The sequence below is a fragment of the Platichthys flesus genome, chromosome 4 (genome assembly GCF_949316205.1).
Source record: "Platichthys flesus chromosome 4, fPlaFle2.1, whole genome shotgun sequence".
Lineage (NCBI taxonomy): Eukaryota > Metazoa > Chordata > Actinopteri > Pleuronectiformes > Pleuronectidae > Platichthys > Platichthys flesus.
This window is the reverse complement of record NC_084948.1, coordinates 28,640,665-28,654,511: the sequence shown is the minus strand read 5'-3', so window position 1 is coordinate 28,654,511 and position 13,847 is coordinate 28,640,665. Positions and strand designations below refer to the sequence as shown.

Below are 13,847 nucleotides of genomic sequence, written 5' to 3'. Positions count from 1 at the left end.
GTGATTGGTCGGTTTAAGTAGCACCGTTAAAACTTTAATTATTACGTAACAAGCGATGCACAGTTATTGTTCGTGATGCCGAAGGCTCCGTTAGAGTCCCGGTCACCGGCTGGCTTGAACCTTCACACCGGGTTCACGTGTATCTGCGTCAAAGCAACTAATCAAATTAAAGTCTGACAATTTAGAATTGGAGTTCGGAGCGTGTCCATCAAAACGGCTTGATGAGCCTCCTGTTATCTGTGTATAGAAGTAGTAGCTGCTAAGCTAACATGCTAACATGCAGTTAATCTGGTCATTCAACATTAAACAAATGTATACATAAACTGGAAACTATTGAAGCAGAAATTAACAGAAATGATAATATAATATATAAAATATCTGTAAATTAAGTTTTACTGTTTCTGTCCATAGAAAATATTTCCTCAACAAGAAGAATTAAAAAAAAAGAACAAAAAAAAAAAAAAATATATATATATATATATATATATATTTTTATATATATATATATATATACTACAAAACTAAAATCCTCGTCTCTCAAGTCTCTAACAAAGCTAGAGTCCGACACACACAGACAGAGACCGACCCAAATAGACAGACACTGACACACACAGACAGAGACAGACAGACACTAAAGGTCACAGGGGTCCAGAACCTGGAGGGTCACACTCTTATCCTCCTCCTGGACTGGAGACATGATCCTGTAGAGACATCAGACATCATAACAAACTATAAATGAGTATGTGTCACTTCCCGAGTACTCTGCTTCTCTCGGTCCTGTTAACCTTGTCCCGTCTCGTCCGTCCAGGAGTGTGTCCTGATGTCCTGCATCATGAGCAGCAGCTCCGTCCTCCAGTCACCATCACACGTCATGTGACCGACAGCTGTCGCCATGCCAACGTTCTGCTGACAGATAAGCGAGGAGAAGATTGATCCTGCGAGCTGCTGGTAGACAGGAAGTGATGTCACCTCCGGACACATGTTCTACTCTTCTGTGGTTTTTTTAGGTTTTGATTTTTGTAAACGTTGGATGAGAAAATCAAAAGCTAAAGAAAATACAGAGCAGACGGAAGACCATCAAAGATTTAAACACCTTCATCACCTGCTCACCTTCATCACCTGCTCACCTTCATCACCTGCTCACCTTCATCACCTGCTCACCTTCATCACCTGCTCACCTTCATCACCTGTTCACCTTCATCACCTGTTCACCTTCATCACCTGTTCACCTTCATCACCTGCTCCCCTTCATCCCCTGCTCCCCTTCATCACCTGTTGACCTTCATCACCTGTTGACCTTCATCACCTGTTCACCTTCATCACCTGTTCACCCTCATCGCCTGTTCACCCTCATCACCTGTTCACCTTCATCACCTGCTCACCTTCATCACCTGTTCACTTCATCCCATGTTCTCCTGTTCACCTTCATCACCTGTTCACCTTCATCACCTGTTCACCTTCATCACCTGTTCACCCTCATCACCTGTTCACCTTCATCACCTGTTCACCCTCATCACCTGTTCACCTTCATCACCTGTTCACCCTCATCGCCTGTTCACCCTCATCACCTGCTCACCTTCATCACCTTCATCACCTGCTCACCTTCATCACCGGCTCACCTTCATCACCTTCATCACCTGCTCACCTTCATCACCTGTTCACCTTCATCACCGGCTCACCTTCATCACCTGCTCACCTTCATCACCTTCATCACCTGCTCACCTTCATCACCTTCGTCACCTGTTCACCTTCATCACCTGCTCACCTTCATCACATTCATCACCTGTTCACCTTCATCACCTGCTCACCTTCATCACCTTCATCACCTGCTCACCTTCATCACCTGTTCACCTTCATGACCGGCTCACTTTCATCACCTGCTCACCTTCATCACCTTCATCACCTGCTCACCTTCATCACCTGTTTACCTTCATCCCCTGTTCACCTTCATCACCTGCTCACCTTCATCACCTTCATCACCTGCTCACCTTCATCACCTGTTTACCTTCATCCCCTGTTCACCTTCATCACCTGCTCACCTTCATCACCGGCTCACCTTCATCACCGGCTCACCTTCATCACCTGCTCACCTTCATCACCTTCATCACCTGCTCACCTTCATCACCTGTTCACCTTCATCACCTGTTCACCTTCATCACCTGCTCACCTTCATCACCTGCTCACCTTCATGACCGGCTCACCTTCATCACCTGCTCACCTTCATCACCTTCATTCCCTGCTCACCTTCATCACCTGCTCACCTTCATCACCTGTTCACCTTCATCACCTGCTCCCCTTCATCCCCTGCTCCCCTTCATCACCTGTTCACCTTCATCACCTGTTCACCTTCATCACCTGTTCACCTTCATCACCTGTTCACCCTCATTACCTGTTCACCTTCATCGCCTGTTCACCCTCATCACCTGTTCACCTTCATCACCTGCTCACCTTCATCACCTGTTCACTTCATCCCATGTTCTCCTGTTCACCTTCATCACCTGTTCACCTTCATCACCTGTTCACCTTCATCACCTGTTCACCCTCATCACCTGTTCACCTTCATCACCTGTTCACCCTCATCACCTGTTCACCTTCATCACCTGTTCACCCTCATCGCCTGTTCACCCTCATCACCTGCTCACCTTCATCACCTTCATCACCTGCTCACCTTCATCACCGGCTCACCTTCATCACCTTCATCACCTGCTCACCTTCATCACCTGTTCACCTTCATCACCGGCTCACCTTCATCACCTGCTCACCTTCATCACCTTCATCACCTTCATCACCTGCTCACCTTCATCACCTTCGTCACCTGTTCACCTTCATCACCTGCTCACCTTCATCACATTCATCACCTGTTCACCTTCATCACCTGTTCACCTTCATCACCTGCTCACCTTCATCACCTTCATCACCTGCTCACCTTCATCACCTGTTCACCTTCATGACCGGCTCACCTTCATCACCTGCTCACCTTCATCACCTTCATCACCTGCTCACCTTCATCACCTGTTTACCTTCATCCCCTGTTCACCTTCATCACCTGCTCACCTTCATCACCTTCATCACCTGTTTACCTTCATCCCCTGTTCACCTTCATCACCTGCTCACCTTCATCACCGGCTCACCTTCATCACCGGCTCACCTTCATCACCTGCTCACCTTCATCACCTTCATCACCTGCTCACCTTCATCACCTTCATCACCTGCTCACCTTCATCACCGGCTCACCTTCATCACCTTCATCACCTGCTCACCTTCATCACCTGTTCACCTTCATCACCGGCTCACCTTCATCACCTGCTCACCTTCATCACCTTCATCACCTTCATCACCTGCTCACCTTCATCACCTTCGTCACCTGTTCACCTTCATCACCTGCTCACCTTCATCACATTCATCACCTGTTCACCTTCATCACCTGTTCACCTTCATCACCTGCTCACCTTCATCACCTTCATCACCTGCTCACCTTCATCACCTGTTCACCTTCATGACCGGCTCACCTTCATCACCTGCTCACCTTCATCACCTTCATCACCTGCTCACCTTCATCACCTGTTTACCTTCATCCCCTGTTCACCTTCATCACCTGCTCACCTTCATCACCTTCATCACCTGTTTACCTTCATCCCCTGTTCACCTTCATCACCTGCTCACCTTCATCACCGGCTCACCTTCATCACCGGCTCACCTTCATCACCTGCTCACCTTCATCACCTGCTCACCTTCATCACCTGTTCACCTTCATCACCTGTTCACCTTCATCACCTGCTCACCTTCATCACCTGCTCACCTTCATGACCGGCTCACCTTCATCACCTGCTCACCTTCATCACCTTCATTCCCTGCTCACCTTCATCACCTGTTCACCGTCATGACCGGCTCACCTTCATCACCTTCATCACCTTCATCACCTGCTCACCTTCATCACCTGTTCACCTTCATCACCTGTTCACCTTCATCACCTGCTCACCTTCATCACCGGCTCACCTTCATCGCCGGCTCACCTTCATCACCTTCATCACCTTCTCACCTTCATCACCTGTTCACCTTCATCACCTGTTCACCTTCATCACTGGCTCACCTTCATCACCTTCATCACCTTATCACCTTCATCACCTGTTCACCTTCATCACCTGTTCACCTTCATCACTGGCTCACCTTCATCACCTTCATCACCTTATCACCTTCATCACCTGTTCACCTTCATCACCTGTGGTGTACATTGAACAGCCAATCAGATTCCAGAACACACCGTGTCCGCTGATTGGATCTGTGATTGTTTACTTTTTTAAATCATGTTTTTCTCTGATTCTGATCTTGTTTCATTTGTAAACAAAAGTTCTGTGGATTTTGATATTTGTGATTTCCTTGATCTCTAATAAATTCAAATTTAAGAAAACAAACCAGATTCTTTATGATCATTATTAATACCGTGTGTATTTTATTGTAGAATGTTGGTTCATTCATCAGGGACCAGGATCTGTCTTGAAAGACCTGGACCTGAACTACGAAGCAGGATTTGTGGACATCAGAGAACTTCAGAGTCTTCACCATGGTAACCCAACCTGAGCATCTGACCTGCTCCGGGTTCAGTGGGACAGAGGTCGTCAACAGGGGGTCCGCGACCCCTAGGGGGTCCGCGGAGGTACTGCAGGGGGGGTCGTGAAATGTTTGGTTGATTAGACAATTTTTTATATTTTTTATAATTTTTGATTTATTTTCTAACCAATTTTTTCTACAAATTGAAATGTCTTTAAATACACATTAAACTGCATCCAACATATTGAGAGGCTGATTTGACCCTCTGCCTGACAACCTCCATCCGTCCAAGGTTAGATAAGTTGTGTGCTTCCCATCAGGTTCTGACATCTCACTGATGTGGGAGCATGTGTGGCATCCACAGATGGCTTTAGGATTCACTTTCTCTTCTACATACATGTTTAAAATAAAAACATGAATCTGTGAATTACTCTAATAGCTCAGTGTTGTATGCAAGCCACCCTGTACCGTGCACATGTTTAAATTGAGCATGAATATATGCACCCGTGTTGTATTTGAATAGCTTAGTATTGAATGCGCAATAACAGGGTAGCTATGTTTATATATCGCACTAGGCCCAGTTTAATATAAAAAACAATTTTATACAATAAATATAGTAGGGGGTCCCTGCTCCATCTCCACTAGTTTTGGGGTCCTTGGCCTGAAAAACGTTGAAGACCCCTGCAGTAGGAGATAAGAGATCAAACAGTATTAAGCTCCGCCCATTGACCAATCCCTTCTTTTGAACCATGACCTCATGTTCTTAGAGGATCTGTGGACCTGGTGTGGATCAAGTCTCTTAGGAGGACCAGGGTCTTCAGAGACCCATCCTCTGAGGAGTTTCTGAAAGATCTAGATTCTCCTCAGAGAATGAACCTCAGTCAGCTGCTGCAGCCCAACAGAACCAGCCTGACCAGTAAAGTGCTCCCAGTACCACAGACTGCAGCTGCCTCACTTACTGGTACTGATGTACTGGGAGGGTAAGTGGAGGAGAACATACTTTAATACTTTGATCCTTCAAGGAGCTTCATCCTGTGAAATTATCAAATTAACTCCTAAACATTATAGAGTGAACATCATGGAAGTTCCTCATCAGAAGGCTCCTTCACTTCCACACGTCTTGTTGACTCAACAAGACTTAACGAGTTAAGATAACTCAGCATCATGTGACCACTTAGCCTCATGGGTTTGTTAGGTTCAGTTGATAACTGATCCTGGGTAAGTTGAACTCACTCCGCAGTACAGACCTGGTCCTGAGAGTCAGAACTGAGGGACACAGGAGCTCTCAGTGTGTGTGGATGGACAGATGAATGGACGGAGGTGTAATTAAATCCTCGTCCCTCAGCTCCGTCTGAAAGTTGGTCTCCTCCTCCGTTCCTGAGCGACATATCACCAGGAGCCCGACACTCTGAGGGGATTGGACGACTGTGAGTCCTCCCCCCCCCTCCCCCGGGCCCCAGGGCCTTCAGCCAGAAACACAGAGGCATTGTGGGATTCTCCTGCAGAGCTGCAGAGATCTGCAGGAGACTCTGAGAAAAGAGAGGTCAAAGGTCAATTCATTCTTAATGTATGTATTTGTTTGGTCCATGTCCCATATGCTACCATGGAGGAGTCTGAGTTCATGACCTATACTACAGCCAGCCACCAGGGGAAGATCCAGATTCTCGCTTTTAACTCTTCAGAGCCATCATGCCCAACTTTATTCTGATATTTATTCTGATCAGGGTTTTTCAGTTACTCATGGTCCTGCAGTCAGATGGTCCTGGTCTCAGTTGGTCCTGGTCTCAGATGGTCCTGCAGTCAGATGGTCCTGGTCTCAGTTGGTCCTGGTCTCTGATGGTCCTGGTCTAAGTTGGTCCCGGTTTCTGATGGTCCTGGTCTCTGATGGTCCTGGTCTAAGTTGGTCCCGGTTTCTGATGGTCCTGGTCTCAGATGGTCCTGGTCTAAGTTGGTCCTGCACTCAGATGGTCCTGCTCTCAGTTGTTCCTGGTCCCTGATGTTCCTGGTCTCTGATGGTCCTGGTCTCAGATTGTCCTGGTCTAAGTTGGTCCCGGTCTCTGATGGTCCTGGTCTCAGATGGTACTTGTCTCTGATGGTCCTGGTCTCTGATGGTCCTGATCTCTGTTGGTCATTGTCTCTGATGGTCCTGGTCTCTGATGGTCCTGATCTCAGTTGGTCCTGATCCCTGATGGCCCTGGTCTCTGATGGTCCTGATCTCTGATGGTCTTGGTCTCAGTTGATCCTGGTCTCTCATGGTCCTGGTCTCAGTTGGTCCTGGTCTCTCATGGTCCTGGTCTCAGTTGGTCCTGGTCTCTGATGGTCCTGGTCTCTGATGGTCCTGATCTCTGATGGTCCTGGTCTCTGATGGTCCTGGTCTCAGATGTACCGTGTCTCAGTTGGTCCTGATCTCTGATGGTCCTGGTCTCAGTTGGTCCTGGTCTCTGATGGTCCTGGTCTCTGATGGTCCTGATCTCTGATGGTCCTGGTCTCTGATGGTCCTGGTCTCAGATGGTCCTGGTCTCAGTTGGTCCTGATCTCTGATGGTCCTGGTCTCAGATGGTCCTGATCTCTGATGGTCCTGGTCTCAGATGGTCCTGGTCTCTGATGGTCCTGATCTCTGATGATCCTGGTCTCTGATGGTCCTGATCTCTGATGATCCTGGTCTCTGATGGTCCTGGTCTCAGTTGGTCCTGGTCTCTGATGGTCCTGATCTCTGATGATCCTGGTCTCTGATGGTCCTGATCTCTGATGATCCTGGTCTCTGATGGTCCTGGTCTCAGTTGGTCCTGGTCTCTGATGGTCCTGATCTCAGTTGGTCCTGGTCTCTGATGGTCCTGATCTCTGATGATCCTGGTCTCGGATGGTCCTGGTCTCTGATGGTCCTGATCTCTGATGATCCTGGTCTCTGATGGTCCTGATCTCTGATGATCCTGGTCTCTGATGGTCCTGGTCTCAGTTGGTCCTGGTCTCTGATGGTCCTGATCTCTGATGATCCTGGTGTCTGATGGTCCTGATCTCTGATGATCCTGGTCTCTGATGGTCCTGGTCTCAGTTGGTCCTGGTCTCTGATGGTCCTGATCTCAGTTGGTCCTGGTCTCTGATGGTCCTGATCTCTGATGATCCTGGTCTCGGATGGTCCTGATCTCTGATGATCCTGGTCTCAGTTGGTCCTGGTCTCAGTTGGTCCTGGTCTCTGATGGTCCTGGTCTCAGTTGGTCCTGGTCTCTGATGGTCCTGGTCTCAGTTGGTCCTGGTCTGTGATGGTCCTGGTCTCTGATGATCCTGGTCTCTGATGATCCTGGTCTCTGATGGTCCTGGTCTCAGTTGGTCCTGGTCTCTGATGGTCCTGATCTCAGTTGGTCCTGGTCTCTGATGGTCCTGATCTCTGATGATCCTGGTCTCGGATGGTCCTGATCTCTGATGATCCTGGTCTCAGTTGGTCCTGGTCTCTGATGATCCTGGTCTCAGTTGGTCCTGGTCTCAGTTGGTCCTGGTCTCTGATGGTCCTGGTCTCAGTTGGTCCTGGTCTCTGATGGTCCTGGTCTCAGTAGGTCCTGGTCTGTGATGGTCCTGGTCTCAGATGGTCCTGGTCTTTCTAATCTAAATGATTGAAGTTGAACACAAGAAAATAGAAAATACTTCTCGTCATAGTTTTTATTATTTAAAACTTTCTTCTGTGTTTTTTAGATTGGACAGAAATCTCTTGTGTTGAATGGCTGAGACTTCAGGTCCAGAAAACTGGTCTAATCCAGACCAGATGTGTAGAACCTCAGGAATGTGTTAACGAACAAAGAGGAACCAGTGGAACCGGTTCGGTCTGCTCTCGTGTTGACTCCTCAGGGTTCTCATGCATGTTTGGACAGATGTTCTGAGAGGAGACAAGACAAACATCTGGACGGCTGATGCTGGGAAAACACCTCAGGGTGGCCCTACCTGTGGCAACACACCCTGAGGGGCCCCTGGGCCCCGGGCCCCTCAGGGATACAAGCAGAAGCAGGTCTGAAAGTTTGTGAATCTTCAGCGGAGACACTGATCCAGAACCTAAACCAGAATCAATCTGAATCAAGCTCAACCTGACCCTGGTTCCGTCTGAACCTGGATCTGAACATATCTGAAGTGAAAGGGTTAAACTGTGTGTAAACACACGCACACACACACCTGACCCCGCCCCTCCGGAACAGAGACACTCCGGGAAGTTTCTTCAGTTCAGTTCGGAGCCGAACTCTGGGACCGGGTCCCGACTGCGATCCACCCGAGTCATCTGGTCCTGACTCAGAGGGCAGAGGACACACTGACCCGGGACGGTTCGGGTCTTTTTTACTTTTTTCTCTCGCTCGGATCCGGCGCGCGGAAGTTTTACGCGTCTCCAGGTCGGTTCCTTTGGACCATGAATCCTGTGTAGGTTCTGATCCAGTTCTCATCATGGACCCGGTTCAGCTGCTGCTGATGTTGATGATGATGATGATGAAGGTGAGCTCTGATCTTTGATTCGTTTCTAAATCACTTAAACTTTAATTGAGTTCTGGATGAATCACGACAGGTTGACCTAAATGAATTCGTTTGTCCACAGAGTTCTGATCTGGTTCTGATTCTGGTTTCTTGATAATCTCCATTAGAAAAACAAGAAATAAGAAAAAACTAACTTGAGATAAAAAGAAAAACTTAAACAAATTAAACTTACAGATCTGTAAATAATAAAGCAATAGAAAACATGTTCCTCACATGTTGCTCACATGTTCTCCAGGTTCTTGATGTGAGAACACATGTCAGAGTCAGTGTCTCTGGACACTTTATGGAACCTTTCCTTCAGCCTCGTAGTAAAATGTCCAGACTCTTTTCTTCTTGAGTCCTCGTGCTGTGAAGTGTGAGTAGGTTGTAGTTTGTATCTTCAACACTGAATAACTTGCTTAGGTGTCGTACACGTGCACCTAGACAAGTGGACGTGTGTTCACATGTACGACACCTGAAGACGTCTCTCCTTCACACGTCCCTTTGTGAACGAGTGAGCTGTTTCTACAGAGGAGACACAAACTGATGAAGAGAGGAAGCAGAGAAGCTCCACATGTGTCTGACACATTTCACATCTGTATGAGATCAGCCACGGAGCCACTGTACACACACATTAACATTATCCAGGTGGACAGCTCTATGCTCCTCTACTTCTGTCTTTGTAAGGACCATAGATGTACAGGGTGAGGACATTTAGTCCTCACTGCTTCAAAATCATTTGAGGGTTCAGACTTTTAGGTTTAAAATGAAGTTAAGGTTAAAGTTATGGTTATTCATTTAGTTGTGTTGGTTCAGGTCATTGTTGATATTGATCATCACGCAATTCAATCGTTAATAGCACACGTTAATAACACATGTTAATAACACATGTTAATAACACACGTTAATAACACATGTTAATAACACATGTTAATACCACATGTTAATAACACACAGAACGAAGATGGGGGGGGGGGGGTTCTCTTCATCATGTTTCCATCAGAGGTGAAGAGACGGTGGACATCCCAGGAAGCTGATTGGTTCAGGTTGTTTCTTCACAGATGTGCTGCAGCAGATCCACGGAGCTGAGAAACAAACGTTACGCTGTGAATCCTCTGGGACACAAGTGGACTCACTACAACATCACCTACAGGTGTGTGTGTGTGTGTGTGTGTGTGTGTGTGTGTGTTCCCGTTACATCAGCGGCTCTCTGTTTGTCTTTATCTCAGAATCATCAAGTTTCCGAACACTCTGAACGTGGACGACACTAAGAAGGCCATCAGCATCGCCTTCACCAAGTGGAGCGACGTGTCTCCTCTGACCTTCTCAGACGTTACTGAAGGCAACGCCACGGCCGACATCACCATCGGTACGAGCAGGAGACGACAGGTTCCATGTTTGTGGTTCAGTTTATAAAACACTGTCTGTCTGGGTCAGGTTTCTACACCTTCAACCACACCGACTGCTGGTGGGCTCCTCTACACCCCTGCTTCGACGGCCTGAACGGAGAGCTGGCTCACGCTTTCCTGCCGCCGCGAGGAGAGATCCACTTTGACAACCACGAGTTCTGGATCCTCGGCAAGTCCAGATTCAGCTGGAAGCAAGGTAAGAAATCAACAAGTGGCAGGAAAGGAAGTGAAGAAGTGAAGCAGAACAGGATTTCGTTAGCATATAATCGACACCACAAAAGGATTTACCGGAGACTGTCAGACCTGACGGCTCAAATCATCTCTATCGCCCCCTAATGTCATAAACCTCCTCCATGTGAGCAGATGGGACATGGACCAAAGTAACAAATCAAAGTAGATGTTAATTAAATGTTTGTCAAATATGTTTCTGTCATTTCAGGTCGTTCTTATCTCACTGTTTGTTCCACTGATTCTTCAGGTGTGTGGCTGAACGACCTGGTTCAGGTGGCGGCTCATGAGATCGGCCACGCTCTCGGCCTGTGGCACTCCAGAGACCCTCAGGCGCTGATGCATCCCAACGCCACCTACACCGGGCAGAGGAACATCGCTCAGGACGACGTGTGGGGCATCCAGAGACTCTATGGTGAAGTTCAACACCAGCTGAGCTACTCACTGAGAGAGAGAGAGAGAGAGAGAGAGAGAGAGAGAGAGAGAGAATGACAGAGTTTTCACAGGGAGCCAGTGCAGTCATGTGATCTCTTCTTCTCGTGCAGCAGCATCTTGGACCAACTGGAGGCTTGAATATCTCGACAACAAGAAGATCCAACATATACCTCGCAGAGTTTAGTGCGTCCATATTGTTTGTTAAACAACAGTGAAGACAAAGTTACAGGAAGTAACTGTAGGCAGGCTGTGTCAGTAGAGTACTACTGACATGATGATATCATGTAGGATCTTGTCAGTGACACGTGTTGACCCATTGGTCTGCAGGTTGTCTGGATAAGAAGCGAGTCTGTGATCCGTGGGCTCGACTGGGCTTCTGTGAGCGGAGGAAGACCTTTATGAAGAAGAACTGTCCTCAGCGCTGTGACCTCTGCTATGGTGAGTCCACATCGCTCCTCTGGTCCAACAGAAACCCGATCCCAATGGTCGGGTCCTTGAAACATCTCTGGTATGAAAATCATTTCCTGTCTGTGTCTCGCTCACAGAGCCTCTGGAAGCAGTTACCACACCGACTCCTTCTCCATCCAACTTCAAGATCAAGATGGTTCCCAGAGGGAAGGTGGTGGGCTTCCGCTGTGGAACCAAAAACTCTCGCTCTCCGCCCAAAGTCAGGTCAGCTGATCACTAAGTCAGGAATTCAATTCAACTTTATCTGTACATCATGAAATCACAAATGCACATTATGTCAAGGAACTTTACAGAGTAAGAATATTGTAGAGAAACAAGCAGCACTGACGACAGTGGAGAGAAAACAGGAACAGAAGAATGAACGTAAAGTTTAACAATTCCTGTAGAAACATTAAGATCAACAACTGTTAACCAATAACCGGTTGATCTTTGTAATGACCTTCGTCAACTCAGTTCCTCGTCTTTCATGGAGGTGGTTTTCTGTCCCAGCTTTACTATTAGTGCAGTACACTGTTTTCCCTGAGGGTGGTGCTAGAGTAACTGTAGTGAATGATCTGGTCATCAGTAGAAACTCACCTTCATCTTTCTCCGGCGTTCCTCTGTCCTGCAGCTGGTTTAAAGACGGAGAACAGATCCTCGCCTCCGTCCCCGGCTACATCTTCTTGAAGGGCCGAGACCTTCGTATTATAGCCAATGAGTTCAACGAGGGGGTCTACACCTGTCGCATCCATCGACGCGGGGAAATCGTATCTGCCAACTCCTGGGCCATCCGACTAAAACCAGAGCAGCCTTCTAACAGCTGAGGAAACAACATGATGAGCCAGGTTTATATTTGAGGATCGACTCACTACGATTGGATTTGACAGAAAGTCCCAAAAAGGTTTTTCACTCTGCAAACCAACAGAACGAGGTTCAGTTTGATCCAGACCCAGAACTCCTGTTCTGCTCTGAGGAACCTTCACACCTGATGTTCAGACTGAACTGAAGAGTCCGGAGCTCTGAACCAAACCAGGTGTGAGAGAGAGAAACCTGAGGCTCCAACATTGAGTCGATAAATAGATTTATAAATATGGACAGGTCTCCATTTCCTCCTTCTCCCTCAGATATGGGCGCCGCCATCTTGATCTGGTGACATCAGAACATTTGATCGAATGAATTTAATCATGTCGTAGTTTTTGTTAGCCCCCCCCCCCCCCCCAGTAATGTATATGACATGTTTGTAGTATAAGTCATACAGCCCTGACGTCTTATTGAATCTTTTATTTTTCAGTTGCTCACATTGTTGTGGCGTCTCTCTTCTTCTTCACTGATGTTCTAAAAAACATAGTCCTGTGTGACACTGATTTACCCATAATGCACTACTGAGTTTATTGCAGAGGAACATGATGCCATGAATTCAAATAAATTCAGTTTCTAACATTTTGATTATTAACATTTAAATTAGTAACAGTCCCTAACCCTGATGCACTGTGGGATACTGTTTCTGTCCAGACACTGACATCATGTGGACAGTCACAGCTACTGCACGTTGCAGCCTCTGTGATCAACAGAAGTGAGACTCATCTGTTTGTCAACCTCTAACCTGCTCTCTGATTGGACCAGAGCTCTGCCCACAATCTCATGTCAGCTGTACACACGTGAGGAACATGTAAAAAACACGTGAACACATCTTCATCCCTTCAGAAACGAGACAAACATCATCCACCTTCAAAATCAACTTTATTGTGGGAAAAAAACTGTTCAGGTGAGGCTGCACACGGTGCAGACACACACCTGTCATCACCTCCAACCTTCTAATTCAAAAGACCTTCATCATGTCATCGTCCTCATCTTCATCCTGAGAGCCGTGATGAAGATGAGGAGGACGACAGACCTGAGGGCAGCTCAGACTCGAACACACAAAGATTCAATTATTCTGGACTGTTATAAAATGTGTCCCCCCCCCCTCACCCCCCCTCCTGCACTGATAAGGTATAATCAGAGGGGGCGGGGCTAAAGCACAGGTAAACAGAAGAAGGCACGTGTGTGGCTTACAGGCAGAGAAACACTGAGAAGGTCAGCGGGCAGCGACACGTTCAATCAACAAAGATAAAGGTAGAGATGCAGACGGGGGGGGGGGGGGGTCCTAGGGGCTGGTTTGGTCGTAGAGTACAGGAATGTTTGTTTGGATAAACTAAGGGCGGGGTCACGACGACCCGGCTGATGATGTCGGCGTTTGGGGCTCCTTCATCTCCAGTGGCTCACTGTCGTGGCCCCGCCCCCTGCTGGTGA

The 13,847-nt window shown here is 47.5% G+C and overlaps 2 protein-coding genes and 1 long non-coding RNA gene across 3 annotated transcripts in view; 1 reads left to right on the top strand and 2 right to left on the bottom strand.

Moving 5' to 3' along the window:
• Positions 1-3,748: 3,748 nt before the first annotated feature.
• LOC133951730 (uncharacterized) lies at positions 3,749-5,042 on the bottom strand. The gene is made up of 3 exons (XR_009920496.1): positions 4,220-5,042; positions 3,903-4,065; positions 3,749-3,825 (listed from the first exon to the last, which is right to left on the bottom strand). It is a non-coding gene; the product is annotated as an uncharacterized LOC133951730 (long non-coding RNA).
• A 3,155-nt stretch (positions 5,043-8,197) lies between these two features.
• On the top strand, positions 8,198-13,001 carry mmp23bb (matrix metallopeptidase 23bb). Its single transcript, XM_062385835.1, has 8 exons — positions 8,198-9,018; positions 10,098-10,189; positions 10,266-10,405; positions 10,474-10,641; positions 10,924-11,088; positions 11,436-11,546; positions 11,654-11,780; positions 12,187-13,001. Exons 1-8 carry the CDS (start codon positions 8,971-8,973, stop codon positions 12,377-12,379), a joined length of 1,044 nt encoding a protein of 347 aa, XP_062241819.1. The 5' UTR covers positions 8,198-8,970; the 3' UTR covers positions 12,380-13,001.
• A 277-nt stretch (positions 13,002-13,278) lies between these two features.
• Positions 13,279-13,847, bottom strand: part of serp1 (stress-associated endoplasmic reticulum protein 1) — a 1,614-nt gene continuing 1,045 nt past the window's right edge. Inside the window, exon 3 of the mRNA XM_062385849.1 lies at positions 13,279-13,847. This exon is cut by the window's right edge and continues 48 nt beyond it. The gene's annotated coding sequence lies outside the window, so the exon portion shown is untranslated.

Bases quoted from the DNA above. Each gene is read 5' to 3' on its own strand.
- mmp23bb (XM_062385835.1), top strand. From the start codon at position 8,971: ATGGACCCGGTTCAGCTGCTGCTGATGTTGATGATGATGATGATGAAG. The intron at 9,019-10,097 runs GTGAGCTCTGAT...GTTTCTTCACAG, and splicing joins TGATGATGATGATGATGAAG to ATGTGCTGCAGCAGATCCAC. The intron at 11,547-11,653 runs GTGAGTCCACAT...TCTCGCTCACAG, and splicing joins GCGCTGTGACCTCTGCTATG to AGCCTCTGGAAGCAGTTACC.